The 22,766-nt window shown below is 39.7% G+C and overlaps 1 protein-coding gene across 1 annotated transcript in view; it reads right to left on the reverse strand.

Moving 5' to 3' along the window:
• Positions 1 to 22,766, reverse strand: part of Dpyd (dihydropyrimidine dehydrogenase) — a gene marked incomplete at its 5' end in the record, with an annotated part of 793,723 nt that overhangs the window by 426,633 nt on the left and 344,324 nt on the right. The window contains one exon of the mRNA XM_005389092.1: positions 1,454 to 1,638. Coding sequence (XP_005389149.1) covers positions 1,454 to 1,638 — 185 coding nt within the window. The remainder of the gene's footprint in view (positions 1 to 1,453; positions 1,639 to 22,766) is intronic.

A 22,766-nucleotide genomic window follows, 5' to 3' on the forward strand; every position in this document is an offset into this window, starting at 1 on the left:
AATAAAAATTTTTAAAAAGTTTTTAAGGAGATGGACATATTAGCTAACCTGTTTTGATCCTCACAAACTGTGTATAATGACTTATCATACTATATCCCATATATTTGTATAATGTAAGGTAAAAATAATTTAATTCTTTTTGAAAAGTAGTGCTGAGAGAAGAGTTCTACATTGTTCTAAATGAAACAGTGAAGCACTACATACCAACAATCGCAATAGACACCTCAGCATTATGTATTTACATAACAATACTTAAATGGGTTCTGTATTTAGAAAACCCAAGGCACCTTCCAGACTCCTGTTCAGGTTTATCTTAAATGTTCTTGGCATCTCTGTCCCTCCTGCGTCGTTCCTTTCAACTACCTTTTATACATTCAAGAAGTTAGGGCTAGGAATTTAGCTCAGCGCTCAGCGCATAGCGCCTGCCTGGCAAGCGTGAGGTCGTGAGTTAGATTCCTGGTAACGGAGAAAAACAAACAAAACAAAACACGTTCAAGAAGTTTCCTCTGAGCCGGTCTAAGAGCATCTTCCACTTTCAGTCCTCCAAGGAGCTAACAGGCTACTCAGTGTGACGTCTGGTCAACCAAAAAATTGTAAGTTCAGGTAAACAGGAAAAGGAAAGCTGGGAGGTACTAAGTGGCCATTACAAAGAGGAAGGAATTCAAGGAACGATGAAAGACGAAGGCCATTTAGCTAACACATGGTGAAGAAACAGGAGGAACCAAAATGAGGGAGACAGGAGTGCATATTGCAAGTAGAATCGTTCTCCAATGGGAGACAATAAAAGTCTGAGAGAATGGGAGCTAACTCTTCCAGAAACGTTCTGTGTACGTGAGGAAGTGCCCTTAACTACAGAGCAAGAAAAAATGGAGCATTTAGTCCAAAAGTAAGACTGCGATCTAGTAGTTCAGCTTTCTGCACCAGAAGTTAGCATTCAGTGTACCAGCGTATGCACAGTTCATCATTTTTACATTTTGCATTTCACATAAAATTAAATATAAAAAATTACAACTGTGATTTATAAATTATTTGTTTTCTTTTCATTTTAGTTCACACAATTTGGGAACTGGGTGGGACCTCATCTGGTGCTAATGGACAGACCAAATAGTTTTCTGGACTGTTAAAAATAACTATGAATATAGATTCTATCTATAATCATAAATTAGGCACCATCTGATTTGATAAACGTAGTATGTATGTATTTAAGCCACTGAAAATCATTTTCAACAAAGCAAGTCTAACGATTTCATGGCATTCCACTAGTAGAAATGCCTAATAAAATTTTAATCCAATAAATATTTCTACCACTCTTCATTTAAAAATAACACATCCAAATAAACATGTACGGACATATTTAATAAATACTTTCTCCAGCCTATAAAACGTTTACATAACTGACTACTGAAGATGAACGCACTGGAGAAATGAACTGAAATTGGTCCCAAATGCATACCTGTATGTACCGGTGAATGTGCCAGGAAGCTTGCTTCCCGTCGTTCACTGACTCCACCGTAGTGTTAGCTATGCCAACAATATCACCACCTGCAAACACCCACGGTTCACTGGTTTGCATCGTTTCTGGATCCACATCTGGGAGGTCCCACTTGTTAAATTTTATAGGCCTCAAGGCTTCTTTTACTGGAAGAAAAGCAGAATATGACAGGCAATGACTAATGCATGCATCGCATAACAATGATTTAAAAATTAAGGAAAGTTATCATTTAATTTGTTCTGGGGTTTCAAGCCACTGTGTTTTAATGAGCCATAAAAATGAAAAGTTGATGCAATACTGAAGTGCACACATTCTAAGTGTACAGACCTAACCTCCTCAAAACACACCTCACATGCAGAAATTAAAGCCCACAAACTTGGGCATTGCTTCAGATCCCGATTTTGTATTTAAGAAGTACTGGATACACAAAGATAGAAAATACAACATTTTATATACATACAAAATGCATTTTCAAAAATATATCCATGCGTATCATTTCTTCCAGAAATGTTTATTACTGTGTATCACAGGTATAGTCTTTAACATGTCTTAGAGTCAACGGCTGATCTCTTCTTTTCACAACGTATTTTATAATAAAAATAAAACAAAGTCTCCCACATTCTCACCAAACTATCTGCCATTACTGTGAAGTAATTTTCTGGAACCAGAAACACAGTCACCTCGAGTCAGGGACTTCTTATATTTGTTTTGTAAACACTAAGAAATGTAAACACCATCATTAGTTCCTCGTGGAAATTATTGTGTAAAATACTTTTATGATTCTTTGCTAAATATGCTGTGATCCCATAAATGTAAAATTTGTCATGGACAAAAAAAGGTTGAATGCTTTTTGAATAAAACTTTTGAATGGAGACTTAATCTAAAATTTTGAAGAGATAAAAAAATAAAGAAAGGGCTTTTCCAAGAGGAACAACAACAAAAAAAGATAAACAATCTATACTTAAGCCAGGACTCAGGAAGAAATGTTCTCTCTAGGTAACCATGTACAGAATGTCAGGTCAGATTACAGGAGCTCCTCTTTAATGCAAATAAAAAGACAAAATAACAACTTTTTTCTTGAGACAAGGTCTCACTACGTGGTCCAGTCTGGCTCTGAGCTCACTAGGTAGCTAGGTTGTCCTCAAACTTGTGATCTTCTTGTCTCAGCCTCCCAAGTGTTGGGATTACAGGCATGTGCCACCACGCCTGGCCAAAATATCAATGTAAACTAAGGAAATGATGTGGTGGTCATGAAATAGAAGTATAAATTGTTAAATATATTAATGAATCAATTATATAAGAAAATAATCAAGCTTAAAACAGTCTGACATCTAAAATGAGTATTTTATTGAGCATAATAGAAAAAAGGCCATAAAAATAAACCTTGACATATATTTGTAGCTTTCTACTGAAGCAATATTAGCAGTGTAGAAAGCTATTCCAGGAGTACGCTGCCTGTATTTTTTCCACCCACAGGACTGCAGGTTTCAGTAGAACAGGGATGTGTCCATATTACTTGCTGCACTTCATGGGTGGGTGTGTGAGCGCATAACTAGATAATTCAGTGCTATCACACTCAGGTTTTTAAGTCTTCTGGTATTTGTATCTCTTATTCTATTTCACCTTTCATTGACAGAAAATTAAATATTCATGTAATTATTTTCAAAGCAGAATGGCATTTTGAGGTTTTCCTAATGTCTTTAAAGGTCACATGAAAGGAGACCTTTATCTTTGTTCCCCATTGCACAACAGATCATCACTACCATCTGTTGACAGCTACTTGAGTTGCAAGTCAATAGTGAATACCGCTCATCAATTCAACCTATTATAATTGCAGCAAACATACGACATCACCACTGAATAGTATATATAAGTTTTTCTCATAAATATAGGCAGAGTGAGAACCAATTTGCGCTTCTATAAAAATAACCCTTATTTTTCTAATACTATAATATACTTTTGGCCACTTGGAGTTTTAATATAAATATTGATTTTAAATGGGAAAAAATTCAAAATTATTTCACTAGAAGATCAAAGCCCTTTTTATGTTTATCTCTTCTTTTTTCGGGAATATCTTTGAAAGTTAAGCACAGATTTACTCTAAGCTTGAGCAAAGTGGGGATTATGATTTAGGTATCTTTGATTTCTCACAGCATCTATTGGAGTTAAAGAAATACATACGGTGACCTTACTGAATCTTAAGTCAGAGTCTCTCACTTACATCAGCCTTTCTCAGGGCTCTGCTCCTAATTCTAAACTGCAAAAGTTCCTTTTCCCTTTTCTTAGAGAGGAGCCCTCAAGTTATTTAAAGTTCAGGTCTCACAGTATCTGGATCTCCGCTTGAGCACAGTGGATTACACACAGCAGGTGCTTAATAAATGCGTGGTGACTTAGATTGAAGCTATTGAGAACTGTGTCTTTTATGATACAAAAATGTACATATTATGATTCACTGTAATACTCAAGATCCATCACAATTCAGGTCTGAATATCAATTGTTTTAATTACTCAGACTCAGGTCTGAATATCAACTGTTTTAATTATTTTATCATTTGTAATAGGTAATCTTCATTAAAAATTAAACAAATTTTTGATACTATGTTCCAGAACAAAAACAATCTTCTTTTATATTAAGAATGAGCTCAGTCTCCTTTTGAAAATTATTTACCTAACTTCCCTCTGCTCTTTTTGGATGCCTTCAAATTTAACGCTGCCCTAATTTTATTCCAGAAGTAAAAGAAAAAAAATGGTAGGCCACTACCATTACTATGATATTACTATGATATTACTAGTATCAATCAAAATAAACACATTTGTATCTCTGTTGTTGTTTAATATCCACTGTGTCGACACCTACGGAACATCACCGGAGAAGGAGAACATGGACAGAATGTATGAGCACGAGCACTGCTGCGGTAGGTCAGAAGTGTCTTCTTTCAGGGAAGCCACCCAGCTGCTCCAAGGACTCTATCATGATTTTTTTTTTTTCCAGCACCGGGAATCGAACTCATGACCTCGCGCTTGCCAGGCAGGCGCTGTGTTGCTGAGCTAAATCCCCAGCCCTCTATCATGATTTGAAACCAAGTAATGATGATAACTTCTCTCTATCTTCAGACTCTACTAAAGCGGACGTAACACTCAGACAGTGCTCTTACACTAACTGAACTTTCTAAAATCTGCTTATGGACCCAAACAATATATTTTTTAAAAAATTCAGTAATTCTTGAAATAAAGCCATTACTTTTACTGTTGAAACATATTTTTTAAATTCCAAAACTCTAAATTAGAATTGAAGTCAATGATTCATTAAGGAAACCTGTGAGCATTTTAATACTTGTAAGCGAGGAGTGCATTTATTTAGTGGCTTCTTACACGAAAGGCCTTTACCCTCTGGATCACCGCAGCTACCCTTCTATCTACTGATGCAGCTCCTCTGCATCTCTGCTGATCTGCTTAACTTGCCAGGCAATGAAAATAAACCTCACAAGTGTATCTTCTGTTCCGTCTTCACCCAGCTTGGGAATGAAAGCATAAGTGGGTGAAAAATGTGTGTTTACATTTGCAGACCAAATAACTGCTTGCCATTCCCTATGAAGTGCTAAATGAATATCAATAGAGGGGCTGTATTTCCTCTTTCCCATTTATAAAATGAGAGAGGATTTCTTCATGATCATCAACAGTTTCTCAAAAATTTCCATTGGCTTGCACCTAGCTAGAAACTATAGCGCATGTCCTACCAGCTCCACGACTGAACAGAAGAAGAACTTGCAAAAGAACCCCCCAACAGGCTTATGCACAGGCTACATTATTCTGCAAATGCGAGAGAAGTATGCTAAATGATATGATGCCTACAATTTTACGCAGTCTTTAAAAAGAAAGAAAACATCCTTAATTCATACCAAACATTCAAGATTTATGTTAATTTTCTGCTTTAATTACTACTGTGTTCAAATGAGCTTATTTAAAAAAGGAAAGACACTCTGAGGTAGCTTTATAACAAGAAATGGTTTTGAAATAAGAACTTTTAGTCAACTTAATGTTATGCATGAAATGATTTTTTATATAGACTTAATTGTATTGTGACACAGAAGTTCTTCAATAAGCCTCAGCTTCAAACTGCAGAAGCTGTCCCTCAGGGCCACATCACCAGCAGATGCAGACTGCCGAGGTCAATTAAACTGATGTAGCTGCACTGTCGTATACGGAAAGGCGAAACCCACAAGCATATGACAAGTATATTTCGCAGTATTTATAAAAAGATGTCAAGAATGTTATATTTTAGTACATAAATATAAATTAATTCTCCATAAGCAACAGAACAGTACAATAGAAAGCATAATGAAAAAAAAGATGATTAGTATTCTTTGGAGAGCTTCATGTGTTATAAAACAAAGGAGGAATAAAATCTTTCAACCTATGTCATAAAATAACATTGGAAAACACAGATGAACTCACTATGTGCTTGTTGTGTAATTTTATGGAGCCCGTTACCCAGAAGGACCAAAACACAGTGAAACAAAGGGCAAGTGGAGGCAGCGGTCTCAGCAGTTCAGAGCTCAAAGCAAAATCTCAGCACGAGCAGATAAATTCTAACGGTGGGGCCGGGGTGTCTGAGTTCTGTTTAAACGGAACGATGCGGGGTAAGGAAAGGGCAGAACAGAGAATGCCTTCCACCAGGAGTATCAGGCCTGCTGGCATGCGCTTTGTGCTTTATCTCTCTTTGGCTCTAAGTATTTTAGTCAACGTGCTATCCTCCAAAACATACCGCAGTGAGGCATCGTATTTTCCTTCCTATAAATTGGTGAAATGGTAACCTTGAATCAGAGCTGCTCCTCTGAGACTTCACATACTATCTTTCACTCTCTTTAATTTACGGTATTTCTCTTTTCTTCCTCTCCCACCCCCGCTAATTTTTAAAACTCTGCTTTTGACTTTAGAGTCTCTGTTTACTTTCACTCTTGTATCTCCATCTACCCAGTGTGTTCACTTACACTGACTGCCTATTTTTCCCACCACTCATTACACCCTCTAGTCTGTCCCTCTGGTGAGAATACCATCCCCGTGGGCACCACGTTCTGTGACCTCAGCCCTCGTGCCTCTCTGAAATAGCCCACGGTCTAATCACACTGCTTTGGCTCTCCTCCCGTCTCAGACGTAAGTGATGCTGTCTGGGCTCTCCTCACCGCTAACCGTGCTTCATGGGCTTCACTTCCGCCCTCCCTCTTCCAAGCTCCCAAATATTCAGTCCAGTGTGCTTTCTCCACCAGAAATTACAGGACTTTTCGCAGGGTTCAGTGGGACACATTTGTAATCCCAGCATTTGGGGACCTGAGACAAGGTATCGAAAGTTCCCATCTTGGCTGGGAATTTAACAAGATCCAGTCTCCAGTGAAAAAGTGGCTGGGCATGTAGCTCAGTGTGAAGGCCCTGAACTCCATCCTCTGTATCAGAGACAGTAAAAAGAAGAGAAGTGGGAGGAGAAGAGGAGGAGGAGGAGGGAAGAGAAGGGAAGGGAGGGAAAAGGGGCAAGAAGTGGAGGAAAAGGAGGAGGCAGAAGAAAAGGAAGACACTTCGTCACTTCAGGCTTTGAACTTCATCTTAGTGAAAATTCTGTCTGAGCTCTTCTTCCATTTGGGTCCTTCTGGTCCCTGTCAGAGATTATAACCTGGATGTTCTACTTGTATCCCACACTCAAATCCTAACATCGGTCCTGAATTCCAAGTCTCTCTCTGGGGCCGTCCCCTTCTCGACTGATCATTGTGAGCTCAGTCCTTCACACCCCCGCGCAGTGTGACCACGGTCCACACCCTTGCCGCACGCCCGCAGTCCTTGGCGACCGGACCCTTGACGTGCCCCTCACGGTCAGGGGGCCTCACAGCTATCGCAGGGGAGCTCCATCGTCTCCCGACTGCGCAGTCTACGAACGCCCTGGATGAGCGCCCTCTCCGTTCTTCCTGCTTGGTGTGATCCACACTCTTCTCCGTGAGAGGCACTGCCTCGCACCGGCCCTGGAAGCCTCTCCTCTTATCTGCGGGGGACTTGCTCCCTCGGTCAGTTCCTCTCTTTTCTCGACTACGACCTCTAAGTTAGATACTTGCTTTAAGTCAGGACCCACATATACAGTATTTCCTGCTTATAAACCACTGCGCACCTGCATTTGCTTCTGAAAGCTTCCTTGCAGTCATTAAAATGAGAACTAGCTGCAGTGCTGAATTCAGTGAATCTTAGTGAAGACCGCGTTGCAGACCCAAGGTGAGCTGAACGAGGCACCCAAAGAACACAGCTGGAGGAGCCACGCAAGAGCTCTCCCTGTGCCCTCCACGGCCGCCCCTCGGTGAAGCGCTGCCAGTTTCTCTTCTTAGCACATTCAACACACGACCACTTCCTCTTCGTGAAAGTCCACCTTGGCTTCCACCACGCACGCTCTCTCACTTTCCGTCTGTCTACGCGATATTATTTAAACCTTCACTGCTGCCATTGTTTCTATTTTCTTCCAGCCCAAATGGCGTAAAAATAAAGCTTGAAAGTCTTGGCATAATACGAATCTTTGGTTTCAAACAATATCAACATCTGTTAATCTGCACAATGAAATTCTCTGCTAGTTACTTCTCATATTCCATTCCCAGTATTCTTATGTAATGTGAAGAAAAAAATCAGTACTCATAGATCTTTCATAGTTACCAGGGGTAATGCAGAATATTTCGAAATACTACCCCTTTAGATCATGAAACAACTCTTGAAAGTAAATAATGCTATCAACAAAAGCAACAGGTGGCAGAGCCAATATTTTGACTCAATTCTTTCTGACTCCAAAGCCTTCTGATGAAGCAGGGGAAGGACTGGCAAGTGAACCAGCAGCCTCGGATTACTCCACTGCTCCAGGGAGTAGCTACCGTGAGACAGGTAGGGGCTACAGGGAGAGCAAAAGACCTTGTCTTGACCAGACAAGCATCAGTCAACTTTCCAAGGGCAAATATCTGAAAAACAGCTTGAACCTGGGAAGATTTAGTTGATGGTTTGAGAAAGTTCAGTCCATGATCAGCTGGCTCCACTGCTTTCAGGCCTTTGCTGAGCAGAACGTGTTGGCATGAGGCCCTGGCAGAGCATGGCTGCTGACCTCACGAGTGCTCGAAGGGGTGGGAGGGAGCGAGACGGAGCAGCAAAGGACGAGATACCCAGCCCCCCACCCCCGGTAAAGTACAGCATCCTACTCAGCTCTACCCCGTACCAGCCTGTTCCGCTACAGGCTCATCAGTGCAGGAACCCATTCATGGAGCTAGCACCTGCGGGATTGAATCAGACCTCTAGGTGAGCTCTGAACATTGCTACACTGAAGACCAAGCCTTTGATTCAATGCTTGAGACTTTGGGACACGTTCCAAATCGAAATCATGACGACCAGCTCCACAGATCAGCCTCGGGCATCTCCACTGCAGTCTTTCATTTCCCTTTCTGTTAAACTAACCAGTCTCGTTTGTACCAAGCTGGCACTGTGTGACATTATTTCACTGCCTTCACTGCTTTTTGAGTTCAAGAGCCAAGTCAGAGTTATCCACTTCCAGCACCCTACACAGTGATGAGCACACAGCAGGAGCCTGATAGCCGGCTCTGTCTGTGTCGGGAGGACTTTCGGTTGTCCATTCCCTCTTTCTCACACTCATATTACATATTATGACTTATTCAATACCCTTGTATGCCTTATTTCCACAATTAGAGAATCATCTCACTGGGAGGAAGGGTCACAAAAGTGTCCTTAAACACATTCTCCACAGTGACGGAGGTGCGCTCGGGGCAATTCTGTTTGGGTGGGCTTGTGAAATTCAATCATAATACAAGGAAGAACCTGCTTTTCTTCCTCACCAGGCTCAGGATAGACTCAGGCTCCCCAAGTTAAACAGAAGGGATGGGTGTCGATAACAGCCTACAGCAAGTCCGTTATTTCACTTGTATTCTGCTGGGCTTTTACTATCCATTTTCTAAACTGACCAACTAATCAATTCAGAATTAAACTCATGCAAGCACTTCACCTCAATTTGCTTATTTCTCTGTAATAATTCCCTCTTTCTAAGACTCCAAACTCCTTGAAGATTTGATTTCATTCTATTTGTAAGAGAGCTCCCCAAGGATGTCAGTGTTTTTGAAGTAAACATATGGGGATTGTTTTCAAATTCTCAGTTGGATTTCCAAATGCTGCACTTTGATTTGCTTATTTAAATTCAGTGATAGCATCTACTTATGACTACGAACTCCTTGAAGGAATAGACCATCCTTTAATCTGATTTGGGCCATAATCATCATAATCCTATGCACATTTGAGTGCTTAATATTTCTTGATAATTATGAGACAGTGAGAAAAGTAGAAAGACTACTGAAATATTTTGCATATACTTTCAGTGCAAGACATTTTTTAAATACTGAATGATGTCATCAAGTGCTATGAAAATTATAGACAAGGGTTAAGAAAAATGTCCAATATCAAATCCCCATTTGCTGCGTTTAAAGCACACATAAAAACACATAGAAAGCCAACAGTAAATTATCCTACTTGTGAAAACAATATTATTAAAATATAAGTGAGTACTGAAAAATATTTTAATTAGCAAAATAAATCAAATGGAAAAGATTTCCTAAATAGAGCTTTAAAAGTAAGTCTATGTGTGTTTGTCTGCCATGACTAATTATGTATCCATGTAATGTGTGTTCAATTTGGGCTTATTTAAATAGCAGAAATGCTCATTAGCTGCAGTATATCTGTGAAGCTTCAGTAAACAGTTTAATGGTTTTTATGTTTAACCAATTTCATAAGTTCCTGTAATTTTAGTTTTAGCAGCTCATTAATGTTATTTTTTGATATCCATCTTACAGCTTTTTTTCCCCTGTCAATCGTCAGCAGGCACACTTCAATGCAAACTTAAAACACACAGCAGAGTTATATTTAAACAACCTTAGCATATAATTAAGTGCACACTTCAAAATATAGCTTCTGTAGAGGACCAGCTGCATTGTCATATAATCAAATATCTTCGGCACTGACAAGAGGTATATCCAATAGGATCTACAGTGATAAACATGGGACTGCTCACCGTGGACTTTCATGAGCTCGTAGTGGGCTCTGGCTTAGGCGCTGTGTACGTGACGTCTCTGCAATCTCACAGAACTGGCAGTATGTGAATGTTACAGTTGAGGAATGTGAGACAATTCAGTTTCCCAGGTCAAGCCTTCAGATTTGAACCTCACTATAAATCAGTGACAAACAAACAAGCTGAAAATGTCTGGAGATATCCAGGGGCACTTGGAGATAAACACTTAGACCTCAGAATATTAAGTGCAGTCACAAGGGTGAGTCACGTCTGGAAGAATGAAAATACAGAAGAAAAGAGAACCAGCCATTTATTTTTAAAATAGTAGCAACTGCAACCTGCACTAAAGCTCAAGAAGGATTCATCACGGTTTCATGAACATCAAACTATTTCTGAGTCACCTATTCAAAGTAAAGAGGTAATTTCAGGAAATGTCAAATGCAATGCAAACATAAGGTAGATAACGAGATTTGGTAATCTGGAGCTCAATGAGTAGTAAAAAGATGACATTTGGAGGTAAATGCTAAAGGCAAAAGCTAGAATAGAAGGAACTTAGGACAAGAAATCTGGCAAACATATAAGGTAGTACATATAGGTTATTCTTTCCAGGAGTGGAAAATAATTATTAAAACGTTCTCATTAGCTTGAATTCATTCATTTACTTAGACAGTATTTTTTGTTGAGTATCTTACGTTAAGTCTTTCTACAGCTACTGTGGTAAAGCACAGATAAGGGGCTTGTCCTTGTGAGTTGTTTATTTCAGCTGGAAGAAAGTAGAAAATAAGCAAATAAGTGAACTACATGGCAACAGAATGCCTGTAAAGAGGTTAACATGAAAAAATTACCAGAAAGTGAAGGGGTGAGCAGAGGGATTGGTGGTTTGATCCCAGCTGAGACGGAAGGTCTGGGACCACCTGTCTGCTAGGAGGACACGAGGGCCGAAACAGGGAGGGTAAGAATGATTTAGTCAAGGAAAGACAGCCCACAGGCAGGCTGTACCAGAAAGAGGGAGTGGGTCCCTGGGTCTTAAGGGCAGGTTTGGCTAAGGCACTTGGAGAACAAAAGGAGGCTTTATGTGGTGGAGGAGAAGAAGCAACACAAGAGAAAGGCCTGATGAACGGGCAAAGGCTGGGCCAGTCCTGCTGGAAGAACCTCATTCTACATCAAGCAGGAAATTGCTGCAGGATTTGGGACAAGGAAATGCAACAACATAACTTCTGCTTCTAAACTGATAGCGGTAGGATTGTGCAGGAGTGAGGGTAGACGCACGATGAATAGTTACAAGAAGCTCTTTCCGGGGCTGTGGAATCTTGAGCAGATGGAGTGCTTGCTCGCCTTAGCAGGGCACTCACGGAAGCACAACTCTCCCTTGTCTCTGTCTTTACTGTGAATTGTCTGCAGGACATTATGGCTCAGCAGTTACTTCATTCTTTTCATACAAATATTTATCCATCTCCTTATTCATTTACTCACTGAGTGAATACTTCGACCATAGGGGTTGTGGTGGGTTCTTTTGGTTAAAATGTGAATGAAATACCCTGCTTCTGTAATGTCAATATAACTCAGAATATATAAAATGTATAATTAAAGTAGGTAGAAACATATATGTCTCCATATACAGTATGTGCAATAAAATAGGAGAAGTGTGGAAGTAAACAAAGGAGAGACATACTTAATTCCATGCTCCCCGTGTATGTGAAAAAGTGTATTTAATTCACAAGTCGGTTCTGATTTCGCGTACCCACCAGCCCTGGGATAAAACCCATTACCTTCGCCTAATACTGAAAACTCTTCCGTTCTCGCCCTTACGCTAGTGGTCTTCCGTACACCTCACGACCCAGCCAAACGCACTTCCACATGTATCGATCCACGCTTTTGCCTAGTGCTGGAGAGGGTCTCTCCGTCTTGTTCTCTGAATTCCTATTGAAACCTCTGCACTATTACAGATCCCACAATTCCCAGAAACCTCTGCAGGAAGTCATCTTCCTAACTGGTCATATCGGCAGTGTATCTGTTCCTCCTTCATCCACTTTCAACCTTAGGACAACTTGACTTACCCACATTTTTCTACTCGACTACAGGCTCATGCACACAGAAACAAGGCATTATTTTCTACAAACTTTGGGAAACCTAACAGAACCTGTTATACTTAATAAATACACAATAACAAAATAGAAAGTTAGATCTCTCAAGTGTGTAGGAAGGCAGAGTAAAAGGATCAAAATTTAACTGAAACATTTGGTTATAGTATTAACATGAAGGGAAAAAATTTCAGATTTAAAGCAGGAGAGTAAGGCAATGACACTGTGACACAGAGGTTCACTGGGCAGCAATGTACAAATAGGAGAAAACATTTAGTGATAGTAAACCACGCACGTTCTGAATATACCATACTTTGCAGAGGGCTTAGGAGAACACTGGCTATGTGCCAAGCACTTGCTACAAAACATAGCATTTGACACTCATGTTCTGATAAGGAAAAGAAGACGTTCCGCAAGTAAGCCCTTGAAGGCATTTCAAAGAACTCCATAATTGTAAAACATTCTAAGTATAGCTGTTATGATGAAAACAAGGCAGGGGATGGCGTCAATGCATCCCTGAATGGACATTAACGCTAAGAAGGGTTTCCTTCTCCAGCTACATCAGATATTACATCTCACTGGGGTGACTTCCATAACTGAGGGTACATTTTGAGTACCAGTCAAAATAATTTGCCTCATAAAATAATATTCATAAGAATATCATATAGTATATATAGTATATAACTGATAGAATCACTTTATGCTTTAATTAAAAAGCTTACATTTTTATTTTACATGTCACAACATTTTAGTTCAGGTCATTATTTCAGAAGGCTATTAGGTCTAAGAATAACTAGTATTTAAGGACACATATAATAAGCCATGGTCAATAAAGCCCAGGACATCTGTCACACTTCCTATATTGTGAGCATCATGGGCTATGTTTGAGCATTATGGGCTATGTTTCATGATTTCTATTCTCCAAAACAATGATGTTATTCTTCCATTTTCTGCCAACAAAATTTGTTACCTGCCACTGCTCTACTTCCTGTATAAAATCTTTGATTTGATGGAAAACTATTTTGATTCGATTTATCCACTGTCTCCTTGTAAGAATGCATATGACATCAACCACTAGTGAAACCTGGAAAATAAAGATAAGGAAAGCTCTGAACAGAGCTATTCACTGGGGAAACAAACCTATTCCTATGCCGTTATTAAAGCGAAGTAAAATAATTACAGAAATATCATGTTGGGCTTCAAACAGACGTCTCGGGCAGTCGTAAGTGATGTGGTTTTGATTCCAAATCACTTTGAGCACTGTTATCAGTTCGACCTCCCTCCTCATCACTTCCACCCTTTAAAATAATTTTCAAGAAAAACTGCACTAGGATTCTATTATTTTGAGCAGTTCTTCTGCAGAAATGCCGGCACTTGCTTAGACTCCCCCATTTCATCTTCTCTGTGCACCGAATATTTTGTAATAGAAAGACATTCAATCTTTCAGTGGGGAAAAATCTTCTGATAATAGGGGCACTTTTTAAAAAACTGTACCGATTTACTATCAGGCTCCCAAGAATGCCTCTTTCCCTGAATATAATTAAATCAAGGCAATGTACAGTAAAGAGTAAACATAATGTATTTTCATCACTGAGCTAACAAACTCAAAGGACATACAAAAGTGGCATTATCCAGGCAGTATAAGTGATGCAACACCATGAGAAAGGCCACGTAGTAATGAAAGGGGGAGGCAGAGCACCATGGAAGACAGTGTCATTGATCTCACGTCCTCAATATATTTGCCATCAGAAAACAAAAGCTTCATAACATGATACATGAGATGCTTCCGGTGTTTCAGAAGAGCACATAATCCCTTTAATCACACTTTTGTGAGAAGTTGTTCTAACTTCCTTCATTAACTCAATAATGAACAGCATCCCTTTTAGGCAATGAAATTATGAGAGTAAAAAGACAGGCAAATGATGTGCAGTCACTCCCAATGTCTATTTTCAATCCTTCTCTACTTTCTTCATTCTCATCAGTTTCAGTTGCTGAATGGGTTAACAAGTCCAAATGCAGTGCATCTCCATTTCCCTCAGTGCCATTCTCCCTGCTGTTTTCCTGAGTTCTATCAGCTGTATAAACATCTGATTACCTCTGAAGTTAGGTAACCTGCCTCCAATTACGACAGCAAATATATACAACCAAATCTTGACTACTCCACTTAAGAAATGTATCTCCATAGCCGGGCATAGCGGTGTATGCCTGTAATCCCAGCACTCGGGAGGCTGAGGCAGGAGGGTCGTTGAAAGTTCGAGACCAGCCTGGGCTACATACAAAGTCAGCTCAAGGCCAGCCTGGACTGCACAGCGAGACCCTGTCTCAAAAAAAAGAAAAGAAAAAAAAAAGTAAAATAAAATAAAAAAAGAAACATAACTCTAAATTTTCTTCTGTATCCTCAGTTTTTCTACCTTAGACACAGAAATTTATGGAAAAAAAATTTCTTTGACTGGTTGCACTGATATTCTTCTATCTTAATCCCAGGCTGTTTTTTTCCCCAACATGACTGCAACTGTGTCATGTGTGCTAATTTCAAACTCCTGACTCTCCCTTCTGTGTAGGAAAATAACTCCCGATGTAACATCCTTAGTGTCTCTCGGTACGTTTCTTACCTTTCCTCAAAAGCTGAGATTAATGATTGTAATTAATGAATCTGGACAGGAAAATGAGTATGTGCCACCCTGGTGGCTTGATTGCCAGTATGAGCATGATTCTCTTTCCTCCTTCATCCTGAGCCCCAAGGGGCCAGCCTGCCATGAGGGGACCGGTTGCATGAGATCACACCCTACTGTGGGGGGAGTACGTCTACCTGATACAGGCATCCAACATTAGACAAACACTTTCCTACTAAGATGGGACACCCTGACAGGTGATTGCTTTGTTTCTAACTCCCAGTTATTTGAAGAGTATTAAAATGGTTCAAACTCCAAGCGGAGAGAAGGAAGAGCCGACACCTGGCAGAATGACTTCATCCAACATAGAGCTCTCTCTAGTATTTAACCTCCCAGTTTGTCACCTGGAAGTCTATAAAATAAAATTCAAATCCCTACTTTAATATATATTCCTTTGACTCCACAGAAACATTTAGTCAAATTTCCGTCGTCTTCTCCCTGCCCACCTCTCCTCCTTATATAACTCCACCATCTGCTGCTGCTACAGTGTTCCTCCACTGCCTGGACACAGGCTGCCATTTTGCCAGCCCATGTGGGAAACTTCTACTCAAGCTCGGAAATCCAGTCCAAATTAGCACTTTATGTAGCAAGGTATTTATTTATACACTTGTTTCCTTGATTAGCTTGTGGGTCTCTGAGGAGTCAATGCTCTCTCTCCCACACGTCTGAAAGGGACTCAGAGTATAGCTATATATTGAATAAATGTCTATTACAAGGATAGTAATGAGCAAATGGATACTAAAAATCATAAAGCAAGAAAGTTGTCACAAATAAAAGTGAAAAGTGCATATTTTCATTCACGAAGATAAGAACATGCATGAAATAAGTAGGCTGATGACAACTTTCTAAAGACATAACTTTTACAGCTTTTTAAATGACTGTAAAATGACTACTTACTCCAACAGTGCGGCGTCAGAGAAATTGCATAAGCCTTCCGTGGCTTCCTTCCCGTCCACCCCTCCTCTACTCGGGAACTCCTACACATCACTCAGGCGTCAGCTCAGAACCTGCTTCTTCAGAAGTTTTCCTGCAGCACGGACTCTTCTGTGCTTTGCTAGGACTCTGCACCTTCCCGGCATGCTTCACCCCAACCGCCGGTCCCCTCTGTTGACTAGAAGTGCCCGGGAGGTAAGGTTTGCGTTGGCCTTTTCACCACTTGGCCCGCTGCGCTTAGTTCACAGTTCAGAACTGCAGGCCACAGCAGTTCTTCACCAGCAAACGTGAAATGAGGGAACTGCAGCACACGGTGTCCTGCCCCTTCCAGGACACTTGAAAATATAAATAAAGAAAATGCCAAGGCAAGCCGATACAGCATAACACACTGAGTGTGCATACCACACCGCGCCGAAAACTCCGCGGTTCTATCTCTTCCATTGCTAGTTAACTTTATCATCAGCAAGTCCTTCCTGTAAGGTCTGGCTCAGTCCAAGAGGTGTCTAGCAGTGCAATACATTATTCCTTAATCTGTTCTTTAAGACTTTATTACAAATGCTGCTGTTTACAGAAATGCAACAATAGTGAAAAACTGATTTAATAGAGTTTCTCGACTTAGCATTTTATTCTTTCCCCCTCATCTTTATTTTGGGTAAAGCAGATATATAATTTGAAGAGTGGCTAGTTTTAAATTTTTTATTTTTTTACTGAACTGCTCAATTTCATCAGCAGTTTCTGGAAGAGATGTTTTATATTTTGAAAATATAACATGGTGGTAACAACAACAAAATGCCAAAAACAGAATAACAAAGAATGATTAATGGAATTAATGTGATTGAAAGACCTCATGTGAATTCATTAGTGAACTACTGACTAAGTACCATTTTGATTAGTAAGACAAATCAAACGTGATGATTTCCATCTTTTAAAACGGAATACAGATAACTTCTGCGTGTAGCGGCACATGTCTGCAGTCCCTGCTTTCAGGAGGCAGAGGCAGGAAGACTGCTGTGAGTCTGAGGCCATCCTGAGCTACACTGTCAGTTCAAGATCATCCTGAACTACACGTAGTGAGATCCTGTCTCAAAAAAAAAAAAAAACACAGATAACTATTATCATAACTTGTCTTGTGCTCATATTAAAACATATTTTCATACGTTTTCCAATACCTAAATTAAATAAGCAAAAAAGACCACATTTGACAAATTTCTGAATCTATGAATTGCTAGGGTCTTACACATGCCATTTCTCACCTAACTAGGAATTTCTACTTCTGATTTAGGGCAGAACAAGGCCAATTAGCTCACGCCTACCCCTTTTCTCGGTATGAGGGGAAGTGAATCAAAGCTTAATTGAAGCTGATATTGACAGAGTGCTTGCTTTACCCCATGAGGCTTTCAAAAACTTTTCTGAGGTCCTGCTCATAAGAAGGGTTGATGAGTGATTTTAAAAGTTTTTTTTTCCCTTGAAACACTCTCTTACAGAACTAGCTGTAATTAATGCTATCAAGGGAGTTGTTTTCTAAGGCTTGCTTTAAAGATCCAGAAAGAGCTGAGGTTTTCGTTTCCCCGTTAGGTCCAGTTCTTAGGGAGAGCAGAAAGGAGACCCAGGCACTGGCTGAGAGGCCCACCCGTCTTGGAGAGGGTGACCCCGGCCCCACCCTGGAGAGGCCCACAGGCGCAGGCCCCGCCCCTCCGCTCCCCTGGGCCGTGCTTAGCAGCTGTGCTGAGGCAGGGTCACCAGCACTCTTGAAAGCTTTCTCTCCAAAACCGAGGTTTCATCTCAAGGCTTTAGTGTCGCTGAAGGTGCTTCTGCCATGCTTGCTAAAATGAGCCAGTGTCGTGGAGGAAACAGACAAAGCCATCGGACCTAAGTTCAAGTTTTTTAAACAAGAAGTCCAAAGTGATTTAAAAATACTTTGTTCACTAAATACCTGATTTGTAGAAAATCGAAATGGAGATTTCCCCAGCTACTGAAAATCAGTGGAAAGAAAATTCCTTTCAGTGGTACGAGAAAACAACAGAATTGAAAATAAAAAAGTTTAAAATGTATGATAGTTATAAACTACACAAATTTCTTAAGTAAAACTAACCAAATATACTAAACACTTTCCCATTTAAAGAATCATAAATGTAAGACCGTCTGCCCCACGTATATGTAAAGAAGTGCTCACCGAGTACCCAGGGCACCTGACGAAGCCCTGACTGCTGAGCGCTCTCTATCTAGACAGCACTCAGACCACTACACGTGTGTCGTAACTCAATCGTTAAATGGTTTGGTGCACAGCAAAAACAAAACCTAAAAGTTCAGAGACGTTCACTTTGTGTGCTAGGCCTATGTATAAATGCCTCACATATATTGTTAATTCATTTATTCTTAAAGTAACACTAGGGAAGTAGATACTATGATCATCCTCCTTAAATAACGAAGACCAAGACGTACCTAGAACCTAAATTCCTGAGAGGGTAAAGTTAGAGGGTAAGAGAGACAGGTGTCCAGCTAAGCAGCTTGGCTCCAGAGCTCCTACGTGGGCCTGATACACCAGGAGGACTCTAATTAGTGTAATATTTGTTGAATTATAGAGTACAATAATTTATGCTAAAAGAAGGGAAAAGACAATAAGAGAATAGCAAAAATATTTTCCTAATTTTTTATTCTTCAAGAAAAACAAAGGCAACTATTATTTGAAAAAAGTAATAGCTTTAATAAAATTAATATCCGGAAATGAATCAAGTCAAATTCACATATATCTGTGTAACTATTATACATACATTAGCATATCAGTTGATACTGAGAGTCAAATAGATGATAAAGGTAAAAGTCTCTGCCCTCCTAGGGTTTGTAGTCTAATTTGCAGATAAACTATAAATTCTAGAAGGTGAAAGGACATAGCTCTTTTCAGAGTGTGCATTTAAAAAGTAAACAGTTACAGGTTAGCACGTGGAAATTTTATAGAGCTCCTGGACTAAAGTCCATTCCTTCAACTGTCTGACACACATTCAAAGAACCAGACAATTATGTCTGTTAGGTTCCCAAAGTATGAAGACAGGCCAACATTACTGTCTCAGCTAGACTAACGAAAAGTGTAATTGGTAATTATATATAAATTTCACAACTATCAGTTCATTCCAAACAATAGAAGAAAGGATAAACTATAGGATAAATAAGAAGTCTCATAAACTTGAACTTTTTCTAGAAGAGATAAAATCTAAAATTCATAAAATGTTTAGCAGAAGAGATTTCCTATATTGAAATATAAATATCTAGTAAATAAATGTTTCCAGTTTCCAGTGGAGAAGTATATTTTTGGAATAGAAATGCCAGTTAGAGGCAATTAGTACTCAATTTTCTGATAGCCTTTAAAATCAATTTAGAACAACGAAATTCCAATGTAATGTGATTTGGAATTTTACAAACTCCAAATGAGGGAAGAGAAGAGAGTTTCTAAGAAACACCCACTTTCAGTTTCTCACAGAAAAGATAGCAAATAAAGCTATGCTATTATCTGAATTGAATTTGAAATTGGACATTATGTGTAGGGCAGTAGTTAGACGACTCCATTAAACATGCACACAAGCACAGATATATATTCTGTGCACAAGGATTTGAAATCTGTAGTCTTACTTTCTATCCCACTGATTGCAGCAATCCAAAAAATGAAAGAAAATAGAATTAGAAAAAATAATGATAATTCGTTTTAGTTGGTATTAATTTTAGGAAAAATGGAATAATTTGTGAAGAAATCCAAGTATATCATCAAAATTTAATTTTAAAAATCTGATATAATTTCTGTAAGCTGTTAAAATGCTTTTTTGAACAGCTACATTAGGTACACATTCTAAACAAAGTTATAGGTTCTCCATTGTGAAATTAAGACTCTTGCAAAAGCAATGGAATGTACCAGAAAAAGAGACTGTAATTAAAATTTTAATTTCCTTTAAATTTCCAAACATAGGTGTCTTTGTTACTTTTCTGGTCGCTGAGACAAAATGCCTGACACCTGAAGTTAAGGGAGAAAAGGTTTACCTGGCTCACAGATGGAGAGGTGTCAGTCCATGTCAGCAGGCTCCAAAGCACGGGGGCCTGGCAGAGAGGATCACAGAGGACAAACAGCCCCCAGCAAGCAGGCAGGGGAGGGCACTGGAGTCCTCTTTCTGTCCCTTGTATTTTACACAGGCAACCTGCCCTAGGGCGGGGGTAGCACTCACACCCTTAATTCCAGCCAGAACTACGCCAAACCACTCAGTGGACTGATTAGTGATCCCGCACCCTCGATCCCAGCACCACAGTCTCCAGGTCCAGTCACCTCTTGTAAGTCCCCCCATGACTGCAGGAAGCTTTGCGAGGACATCTAGACACAGACCATGGCAATAGGCTAGCTTTGCAAATATATATTACTGATGTAACTCACACTCTACAAGTATGTGCATTTAAAGTATCATTCTATTCAGACTGCTGAGAGTAAAATTATCTCAGTACTTTCATGTATTCTCAAGTCTATGAGAGTCCATGAACTTCTTCAGCTTGTGTTTATACGGCGCATTGATTAAACATTTTCTGAGTTGCTGCTATAACATTCACCCTGTGCTACATACGGGGAGGAATAATTCAAAAGGCAACGGTGGAAAATAAACCTGCGTACGTACACAGTATACACAGGTTCATTCATTCGCTGAATTTCTCCAGTGTTAAGGACAACTGTGTCCTAGAGCACAAGGTAACACTCATAAACTCAATATATAAACTTCATAGAAGGAGGAAATTGAATTTGTGATAACCTTTTGAATTCTGGCAATTGGGCCAAAACTACAGCACTATGGACAGTAATAAGGAACTGGAGAGGAGGCCAGTGCTAGGGAAACCCGACAAAGAGAATTTCGTGCATCTCTCAATGTAATGTCTGCGTAACTAATTAGTCAGTAATTTACAGGTCAGCCTCCACTCCTAACTGAAGTTTTCACGTACAGGGAACGAGTATCTACTTTGTATTCTCCCAAGTATATTTGACTCTTGGCACTAATTAGGCACTTGGTAAATATCTGTCACAGGCACGGACACAGATACGAAATTAAAGGATGAGATCTTCTGAGACATGGGAAGTGGAGAACCAGATTTCAGTCATCGCACAGTGAAATGAAGTCATGCCTCCCTGTAAGTCTAGTCACCACTGGTGTACACGAGGTTCAGTGTGTGCATGCATGAAATGATGGATGACAGGGCACCGAGTCCATAAATACATTAAGAAGAAAAATGGTGAATGTCTCAACTTTGAAAAGTGCTACAAAGTAATGGCAAGAGGGAGAAAAGTAGGCAGCAATAAGCCCAGAAACGAAAAGTTAAAAAGAAAAATGCAGGAATAATAATGTGTCACATTTGGTTTTCCAAAGCACTTTCACACTATTTCATGTTAATTCTGACAATAATCTTGAGGGGTAGGGAGAGGAGGTTTTATTACACTTGTTTTTTGCCTTTTTTGTTTTCTAATAGATAAATTAGGCCCGAGTCTCAGAAAGGTTAAGTGACTGTGAGAAAAGGATTTCAAAGAGAAATATTTAACATTGTCCAATTCAAAACCCAAGTAAGGAGTGAGGTGATGTCACTGCTTCTAGCATACAATTTATTGGAGTCCACGCAAAGTCAGACGGAAAAGGAGAGACGAGAAGAAAGGCTAACACTGTAAGAGTCATCCATAATTATATTAAAATAGGTATCTCGGAACGGATTGCCAAAAGTCAAGCACACAGGCATTACAGTGGGGCAAGACTTGAAGCAGACGAACGATAGTATGAATATCTTTCCTTTTTTAGCCAAAAGGACAACTTGCTCTGCTTAACTGATTTTCTCTATATCTTGAATGGGATGTGCATGTGAATATTTTCTAACTTTGAAACTGTTAAGATTTTAAATGCCACTTGTGAAATATCTTCTTAATCAACTTCTAAGAAAAATTTCCACCCCCACCTTCTTCTTTAATGCTTCCATCCCCCCAAAAACAAATGGTGCTGAGAATACGTAGAGGAGCGCAGAAGATACTAGCACTGCGGTACACTCCAGGCCCGCCAGCTCCCTTTTGCTGTGGGAAATGGCTCTTACTCATGCAAACACTGAGGAACCCTGGCAAAACAGGGGCCTATTTAAGGGTACTTCCCACAGACAGGTTGTTATTTCATAGCAGTTGGGGAGAAGCAGCATCATGAAGAGCTGTGCTTTTCCTGACTTCTCCAAACATATGCAGGACAGAGCATGGGCAGCACTTGAGGAAGCTGACACCATGGAATACATTCTAGAACTTACTGAATAAAGGTGTAAACAGATTTATGTGCTAGCAAATAATAATGGACTTCTTTAAACTAATAAGATAAACAATAAATTTTTCTTGTGCATACTTTAAATGTCAGGTTAAATCAGTTATTATACACACACACACACACACACACACACACACACACAACATACAAACACAAGCTTAACAAAATCTGAGATGTCAAAGCTGTTTCTAAGTACCCACA

The sequence above is a fragment of the Chinchilla lanigera genome, unplaced genomic scaffold, assembly GCF_000276665.1.
Source record: "Chinchilla lanigera isolate Chin_1 unplaced genomic scaffold, ChiLan1.0 scaffold00034, whole genome shotgun sequence".
Lineage (NCBI taxonomy): Eukaryota > Metazoa > Chordata > Mammalia > Rodentia > Chinchillidae > Chinchilla > Chinchilla lanigera.